The 9,514-nt window shown below is 41.6% G+C and overlaps 1 protein-coding gene across 1 annotated transcript; it reads right to left on the reverse strand.

Annotated features, from left to right (window-relative positions):
• Positions 1-1,510: 1,510 nt before the first annotated feature.
• LOC106868355 (uncharacterized) lies at positions 1,511-2,395 on the reverse strand. Its single transcript, XM_014913569.1, has one exon. The coding sequence runs from the start codon at positions 2,393-2,395 to the stop codon at positions 1,511-1,513; it is 885 nt and encodes a 294-aa protein (XP_014769055.1).
• Between the last annotated feature and the right edge of the window lie 7,119 nt (positions 2,396-9,514).

Raw genomic sequence — 9,514 nt, forward strand, 5'->3', positions numbered from 1 at the left:
AAAGACAACGGTTGCCATATGCCATCAACAAGCTGCTGTAGGATGCCTCCTATTCCGGAATTGGATGCATCGACGAGTAAACACAGCGGGGCATCTGGTTTCGGATACACCAACATAGTAGCGTTGGATAACGCTTTTTTCAGGGCAGCGAAAGAGGTGAGTTGATCTTCATCCAGTGCAATTTCGATGTTTCTGCAAGTTCGCTGATATAGCAAATCCGTGAGCGGTTGCGCTATCTCGGCAAGGTGAGGTAAAAATCTCTGATAAAAATTTACGAGACCGAGGAACTCCCTTAATTTGCGGAGAGATGTGGGTGGCGAAAATTCCACGATGGCCTGTACTTTCTCAGGAAGGTGACGAATACCGTCCTTATCGATGATGTGCCCGAGAAAATGAAGGGAAACAACTCCGAAGGAACACTTGCTGGGATTAATAACAATGCCATATTTGCGCAGGCGTTCGAATAGCAGGTGCAGGTGTTGGTCATGCTCTTCTTCCGAGTTACTGGCCACCAGTATATTGTCTATGTAGGCATAGACGAAAGGCAAACCTCTGGTGACCATGTCGATAAACCTTTGGAATGTTTGTGCTGCGTTAGGTAAACAGAAAGGCATACGCAGGAATTCAAACATTCCGAAAGGTGTCGTGACTGCTGTTTTTGGGATGTCCGCAGGTTCTATCGTATTTGATTGTACGCTCGCACAAGGTCAATCTTGGAAAAAATGCGAGCTCCGTGCAGCGAGCTAGAAAAATCCTGCAGATAAGGGACTGGATAAGCATCACTGACCGTACTTTTGTTTAGCGACCAATAATCACCGCAAACCTGCCAATCGGTTGATGATTTTTTTTGGGACGCAGTGTATCAGCGAGGACCAGTTGTTGCTGGACGGGCGGATGATTCCAAGGTCGAGCATGTGCTGGAGTTCCCGTTTGATGGCTTTGAGGTGATCAGGTGGTAACCTTCTGGGTCGTGCAGCAACAGGTGGACCGCTGGTCTTGATGTGGTGGGTGATGTCATGCTTGATCGGCTGGTTATGGAATACTGGCCTGGCGATGTCCGTATACTGTTTCAGGATGGTACTATAACGAGTCGTTGTTGAAAGCAATATGGTTGGGCTGACCGTGGCCACATGAGCGGCTACACCGCGCACAGTAAGCTGTGTGGTGCTGTCGACAAGTCATCTATTTTGCATGTCTACTAGGAGACCGAAATGATACAGGAAATCGGCTCCTAAGATAGGGGTCGGCAGTTTGGCGATGACAAATAACCGCTGGAAGGTGCGGTGTAGTCCCAAGTTCAGCGTTAGGGACTGTTCACTGTAGGTTTGGATCGGCGAGTGGTTAACTGCCTGAAGACAGACTGGTGTCTCCTTTCGTTTTCCTGAAATGCTGGAAATAGGGACTACGCTGACTTCCACGCTGGTGTCAACCAGGAAACGTGTACCTGTTACCCGATCGCAAACGAAAAACAGGCGACTTTCTGGGTGCAAACCAGGAACTTCCGTCGCAGTCAATTCCTGGCTGTACCGTTTCCCGAACTGGGTGATGCGAATGAGCATGGGGTGGTACATTTCTGTGCCAGTGTTCCGAACTTTCGGTGGTACCAGCACGTGTCGTGTGAGTTGCGACTAGCACTGGGACTGTGGGACTGGCTACTAGATCGACGCGATCGACTGCTGCTTCGGCACTGGTTACCAAGCGATAAGGCCTGTATTTGTGTTGTGAGGGTCTGTATTTGTGCAGCTTGCTGCGTCATTAATGAACGCAAGTCCGCAATTTCAGAAGAACTGATCGGCGAAAGGAAAGGATTGGTAGTCGGAGCGGTTGGCGTCACTGTCGATACTGTGGAAAACCTATGTGGTACCTCGGCTATTTTGTCTGCTAGCTCTGCCAGTTCCTCAATGGATGTGGATTCTCGTGTGGAAGCGAGAACGACCTGTGTGTTGGAGGGCAGACGCTGGAGAAAAAGCTGCTTGAAAACTTTGTTGCGGAGGCTCTCATCTCCAAGAAGCTGCTTTATTCTGCGTAGAAACTGGGAAGGCGTTCTATTGCTCAATTTTTCCGATGTCGGAAGTTGGTGAAGCCTCTTTCGTTGGGACTCGGAAGTTCTGTTAATGAGTGTCGTTTTGAAGGTGTCGTATGACACAGAACCGTGTGGTGCCATAATGAGATCGCGGACGACGTTCATGATCTCTAGTGATAGAGAACCGATTACATGCGACAGTCGAGATGCATCGCTCAGTACTCGGTGAGAAGAAAACTGGGCTTCTATGTGGTGAAACCATAATACAGGGTCGTGCGTCCAGAATGGGGGAATTCTCCACGTAATCGCCGCTTCAAATGTCATGTCGGTAGGTGATGTATTCGCCGCTGGATTCGGTTCTGGAAAAGTCATTGTGTTCTTAGACTTTCCTAGTTGTTTCGTTGACAGATGATGTGCAGGCTGTTATTCTTCGGTTGAAGCTGGTTCCAGGGAAGGTCGGAATTCTGTGACGGGGTCACCAAAATGTGGTGGAGTAATGTTGTATGTTTGTGTTATTGTGTCGGTGCGATAGGCATGTGTTTGCCTGTGAATAAACAAAGTGAAAACTATGTTCAACTATAACATATTTTATTTGCTGCATGAACTCTGGTGTTAGTAAATATTCTTCACCACTACATTAAATTTTAGCAACTTACTTTGTGTTGCTAGGAAAAATGAAACCAGGGTACATCTGTGGAGTTGATGTATCCGAAGACTAAATATGTTTTTGTGTGTGTTTGTTCTTTCATCTTTTGGTAGTTCTCTCTCTCATTAGCGTGGCACGGCAAATCTCTGTGTGATAATCGCGGAGCACTGGGTCAGTCTGTGGCGAATCACGGTCTCCCTCTCTCTCTCTGTCCTCCCTGCTAAATTCTCCTATCTATAAAAATCAGGGGCAGCTAGAAGGATGGACATGCTGCAGCAGGTTTAGTACCTAAGTAGGTCAGTCGCTGTCCAGTGAACTTCGCTTGACATCTCTGAGGTTATAAGGTTGAGGGGAGGCTATCCATCATTTTTTTGACAGGACAAAGAAAACCTGATTTCGCGCCTGTTGCTCACAGTAAATCCGACGAGGGAGAATTCTTAGATTCGGTTTCGAATCTAAGCTTGGAGAAGGGAAATGTTAGTTTTTACAGATGTATAAAAAACAATATCGAATGAAATAACTATGAAGATTTGTGTTATATTGTCAAAAAATATATTAAAATTGTCATGTTATGGAAATGATATAAAATTTTGTAAATAGTGGCATTGTTTTTGGAGAAATAATTGGATTTGCATTTTTTTTCAAATTTCTCAAATTTCTTTACTGATGTGGTGTTATCTACTCGCTATAGTGTGATGTAGAAGAGTTCGAAACAGGGGAAGGTAATCAGCGATCTTTTCGGTATAAGGGAGATAATCAAAAATGTTAGGAATTGTTAGGTTTTGTTAATTTAATGTGAGTTGGTTTTGATAGAATGAAATGTTAGAAATGGCTAAATTTTGGTTTATATTTTCAATGAGGTCAGTTTCCTCATTTAAAAATGTTAGAAATGGTTAAGTTTTGGCTTATATTTTTCAATGAAGTAGGTTTCCTTGTTTAATCTAACATGTGTTGGTGTTCCAATAGCACATTGATAAAATGGAAAGATTACAAATTGTGGTAGTAGTTGTTTTGCGCATCTGTCAATGTGTTCACTAAAGGAGTATCATTCTGTCTTCTGGGAATGCAATCTGCTGTCGGTGCAGAGTGCATCTTCGTCTGAGTGATAAACCTGTGGACACTATGTAGGTTTGGTGGCAGCCCAAGCATCTAACATAAATCAGGTTTTCCGAGGCACAAGTAAAATCAGATTTGATTTTGAACTTTTGTCCCTCTTTAAAAAGGAATTCTGATCCTTCTAGAAGGTTGGGACATGTTGCACAATTTGGTCAACCACATTTTTTCATTTTAGCACCTGCTTTTTTAGAAAATAATTTTGCCTTTGTGAGGATCTTTTTTAATGACTTTGGTTGTTTATGGCTTTTAATGATCTTATGTGTGTGTAAAATTGCCTTCAATTTGGGGTCCTTATGTAACTTTGATAGATTTTGAGTGATGATGGTGAAGGCTTCTTTGTTTCTGGGGTTGTAAGTGGATATGTATCGCAATATTTTCAGGGAAGGTGTGTTGCTGTGTTGAACTTTTCTTAAGGTTTTTTAATGTTGATTTGTGTTGCACTGATTCCATCCTCTATGAGTTGAACTGGGTAGTGTCTGTCATTGAGGGTGTTTTTGGGTTCTTACAGTTTAAAGCTAAGGTATTTTTTCTGATGCTCTGGTGCATATCCTTCTTGCAAGGTTGAAGGGGATGTTTGTTTTGGTGTGTCTTAGGTGGCATGAATTAAATATTATTTTTGAATTCCAGGAGTTTTTGTTTTCATTCGAGAGGATGAAACAGTTGTCCAGGAATCTTGTATGTATTGAGAAAGAGGATTTCCAAAGGTAGATAAAAATTCCTGGTATATTCTTATTTCCAGATAGCCCATTGTTAGGTTTGCAATGACTTGGGCTGCCCAAGTGCCCATGGCAATTCTGGATTTTTGTTAATAAAAAGTGTTATCAAACATGAAATTGTTGTTTCATAGGATGAATTCAATTGATTCAATTGTGAACTCTTTGCTAGTCCTATCCAGTATTTCTTCCGGATATTGGGCCACACAGAACTGAATTGCTTCTTGTCCATAATTATGAGGTTTCCTAATATATAAGTTAGTCATATCAAATGGAAACCATGAATGTTTTTCCCTTGACTGTTTTGGGAGTTGATTTAACATGTCCAAGTTATCTCTGATATAACTGTTAATGTGTTTAAGGAAGGGTTTCAGTATGATGTTCAGAAATAGACTTAGTCTGTGTGTTTCAGAAGCTGGGCCAGCTATAATGGGTTGAAAGTTTAGGTCTCTTGGGTTTGGTGTATGTATGTACGTCTGTGGTGATCTTTTTATGGGTTCATTTATAATCTGGCTTTTGTGAGCTTTTGGTAAGCCGTAGAATAGGCTAAGTCTGCATTTAAAGTTTGTTAAATAGTCGAGTTCTTTGGTTGTCATTTCTTTTCCATGGGTTTAAATTAGTCAGGATAGGGTTTTCATTATTTCTTGCGGGGTGTAGTTTGTGATTTTTTCGTAATGTTGACTTTCATTAAGCATGGAGATTACTAGGTTTCTATAGTATAATGTTTCCATTACTACCACCGCACTTCCTTTATCTGCTTCCTTAATTGTTATATCTTCATTATTTTGAAGTTCTGTTAGTTCCTTCCATTGTGTAGTGCTGAGGTTTGAGGTAATTTTCTGTTGATGCTGGTGTGGTAAGGAAAGTTCTCAATGTGGTTGCAGAATTCATCAAGATTTATATTTCTTCCTTTGTGGAGGATGTGTTCACTTTTGTTTTTGACTAGCGAGTCATTTTCAGTATTGTAATTGGTTAATGCTTCTGTGGTGTAGCCATCTGGTTTCACCAGTCCTCAGTCAAATCGTCCAACCCATGCTAGCATGGAAAGCGGACGTTAAACGATGATGATGAGGAGGAGGAGGAGGAGTCTTAATTTTCTATGGAATTCTATTATACTATCCTTCACTTCATTTTGGTTGGCTCTGCGTGGTGTTGGGGTGAATTTTAACCCTTTTGAGAGGATGTCTATCTTTGTGCTTGAAAGAGGTTTAGTTGAGAGGTTAATTATCTTTGGTTTTTCCTGATCACCAGGTTCCAACCCATGTCCTGGTGTCTCTGGTCTGGGGCTAAAAAATGTTGGTTGCAGTTTTGTTTGTATGAGCTGGCTGTGGGGTTGTATAGTATTGGTCCAGGGGAGTGGTGGTACTGTTGCCTTAGATTGTTATGTGTATGATGGTCTCTATGGGTGTTTTGGTTAGTGATGTATGTAACATTTCTATATGTGGCATATTTTTGTTTGAAATTTCTTGTATGTGGAGTGTTTCTTGACCTAGTGTTATTTTGTGTTATTTTTGCCGAACTGCTAAGTTACGGGGGACGTAAACACACCAGCATCAGTTGTCAAGCGATGTTGGGTGGGATAAACACAGACATACACATATATATACATATATATACTGTCAAAAACTTTTTTGCTGGCTCATCCAGCGGTTTTGCTTGATGAATTATTTCAACCAACATACTCGGTCGAAATTAATTCTTACACAAAAATTTCCAGTTCTTTTCCCTAAAAACGGGAAACCTATGTTTTTTTTCCTCTTAGAGAAGATACCAGTTCAAATCCTACCCCCTGCAGGGGTGGGGTGTGTAGTAGTAGTAGTAGTAGTAGAGCCTGTAATGCGCTCACTTTTTCTAAAACGGGAAACCTATAATCTGTTTTTTTTTTCCCTCTTAATGAGGATAATAGTTCAAATACCACAAGCTTATTTTTTGAAAACGGGAAACCTATGATCTGTTCCCTCCCCCCCTCCTCTTAATGAGGAATATAGTTCAGATAATAAGCCTACAACGGCTCCCACAGCACAGAACACATTAAAGATGGGAAACCTATATCGTGTTACTTCCTCTTAACAAGGCTACGAGTTCAAAAACAAATATCAGTTCAGATCCCACCCCCGCTGGGGGGGTGGGGCGCAACGATAAGCCTACAACGGCTTTAGAATGTTCAATTTTTAGCACATAATGATGCCAAAATGGCTTTACACAGACAAATTCCTTTCTCCCGTCGCTGGGGAAAGGCACAAATAATGTTAACAGTTCAGCAATTTAACAATTTTTGACAATTTGAAAATGTTCGACATGTTAACAATAATTTCAACAACAACAGTCCAATTTTGAACAAAGCGTTCCACTCACCAAAAACACAAAGAGAGGACGAACAAGGACAGACAAACATAAAGGGTGTAGTAGCTGCTATTTAGCGATTAAATAGAAAAATATAATTAATATATTACTAGTTTTCCTATTCGGAGTTGCTCCCCGTCGACCGTCTTCATGACGTCATTTGGGGGAGTTACAAGTTCTTATGTCACTTCAGAGGGGGTGGGTGTGTTTATCTTTGATGGGACCAGTGTGTGCATGGCTTGGGGTTTTTCAGTTTTGTTGTGCTTGGGCATCACAGATGGCGGAGTGGGGGCTGATGTGTATGCGGGTTCGGGGTCTTTTTTTGATGAAGGACCTGATGTCTGTGCACTCATTTTCTTTTTCCACTCTTCACATTCTACACGAATGTTGCCATTATTGCCACATTCGTAACACATGGGCTTTTTGCCCTCCACATGGATTTTGAGGACAACATCCTCACCCACAAGCACTCTTTCGGGAAGATTTTCAATGTTCTCCTGCCCGAGCCAATTTTGTGGGGCAGAGCATGTAATCTGCAGGAAGGTGATTTTGTCTGTTCTGTTATACAACAGAGCAGCCATCACCTCCCTTGCCTCGATTTCTGGTGGTACTTGTGTCACCTTCACTTGAGCCGTTCTCCTCCCCATGTATGTTGGGAGAAGCACCACCTCGTTTGTTTTTAGGGGACTCACCGAATGCTTTTGGGCTTCTTGGATTGTCCCAAATCTGGCCTCTACTGAGCCATATGTCTGGCCCATTGATATGTATTTTATGTCTTTCCATATGGGGGCCAGACATTTTTCTATTACACTATTGTCGAAGTGTTTAAACTTCTTAGACGTAGGACAGTATGTTTTAAAAACTACTGTCCTTTTTAAGTTTTCAACGCTTGTGGAGGAGGATATCTTAATATCCTCACCCTCCTCTTTCATCCTTTCAAAAAGCTCAGTGAACTTATCTGCTTGCAAGACTATGTCTTCAGTAGCAACAGCGGCGACTGCCACAAACTTCTTCACGGGCTCACTCATATTTTGAATTAATTCGACTGACATACTCGGTTGAATTTAATTCTACACAAAATAATCCCTGGAAACGGGAAACCTATAATATATATATATGTAACGGTTGGTGTTTTTGGGTTGTGTAGTCGATGTGTCACCCATTGTAACGATAAGTATTATTTACCAATTGTTCTAGTTATAAGATGAACGATGAAGATGATCAACATTTTTATAGAAAAATTTATTTACCGTTACTTTATGCGGTCATACCACGACGGGTAGGTTAGTGTAATAGTATAACAGTTTGTATGTAAGGCATGCAAGGTAAAGAATTTTGGCCTGTATCTGTATGTACACTTTTCCATAGTAGTATTTATATAGAGAGAGAAATGGTAGTGTTAAAGAGAAAAGGATGCGAGCTCGTATTAGTTATGATGTGTGCGACGTTGTCTCACAGTGGCTGACAGTAAAATTTCATTTCTCCCTCTGGCCAAGGTTGTAGCTGGTCAGCCAGGCTTCGTTCTCCATGAGTCGTCACCGACGGGTGACTAAAAAGAGGAAAGAGGAAGTTTGCTTGGAGGTCTCCTGTTTTTATAGCTACCAAGAAGGGTAGTGAGTGCAAAGGATTTAGCTGGCTGGCTTATTTATCTCTATTCTAGATGGAGTAAAAGAGGTCAGAAAGGGTCAAGTGGTGGAGACACCGCTTCGGCCTAGCTAAAGGCGTCTGGGACATATCTAACTGCTGTCAGATCAAAACCGTTGTTTCACCGCGGGAAAAGTTCTGACACAGTGTTAATTCAAATTTGTGGCATAGTGGATCGAATCCACTTCACACCTGCCAGATTCCTATATCACTCTCCTCGCCAGTAAGATTCCTGGGAGGGAAGCGAACGAACAAAGGAGACAAAGAAATGCATGATAAATGCCCTGGAATGGTTGAGAAATTTTGCCAGCCGGTGCATGAGGTATTATAAGCCTCGATCGTGCAGGAATAAAAGTGTGGCATGCTGGCACGTTGTAAGAGACAAACAACTTTCTCTATGTATGCGTGACCAGCCTAGGGTCTTACAGGAATGAGTTGTGTCTACAAGGGCGTATTGAGCATGGAAAACAAGCGAGAAAGGTATGTGTGGTGCAAGAATGTGACAGAGTTAGCATTTGTGTATGAATCATGTGTGCAGATGTGTGAGCCAGGCCAGGCACTGAGGAAAAGGTGCATGCGGGTGTGTATGCAACAATACATTTTCAAAGTGAACGAGAAAAAAAAAAGTACATGCAAAATATGAATCAAATTGAGAAGGCATGCAGACAAAAAATTCAGGTTATGAATAAATGTTCAGGTGATGCATAAGTGTTCTGTTCATGATTAAAATGTTCAGTTCATGAATAAAATGTTCAGTTCATTGAGTCTGATTGAATGTAAGCAGATTAATTTTAATTTAATATGAGAAACAGAAAATTGAATTAATGCGATATAAATGGTCCTTGTGAAGTTCAGTTGAAAGTGGTGGAGACACCGCTTCGGCCTAGCTAAAGGCGTCTGGGACATATCTAACTGCTGTCAGATCAAATCCGTTGTTCCACCGCGGGAAAAGTTCTGACGCAGTGTTAATTCAAATTTGTGGCATAGTGGATTGAATCCACTTCATACCTGCCAGATTCATATATATAT

This window comes from Octopus bimaculoides, chromosome 7, assembly GCF_001194135.2.
Source record: "Octopus bimaculoides isolate UCB-OBI-ISO-001 chromosome 7, ASM119413v2, whole genome shotgun sequence".
NCBI classification, from domain to species: Eukaryota; Metazoa; Mollusca; class Cephalopoda; order Octopoda; family Octopodidae; genus Octopus; species Octopus bimaculoides.

What these genes read in the sequence shown, in the direction of transcription:
- LOC106868355 (XM_014913569.1), bottom strand. Translation starts at nt 2,395, where the DNA reads ATGACTTTTCCAGAACCGAATCCAGCGGCGAATACATCACCTACCGAC.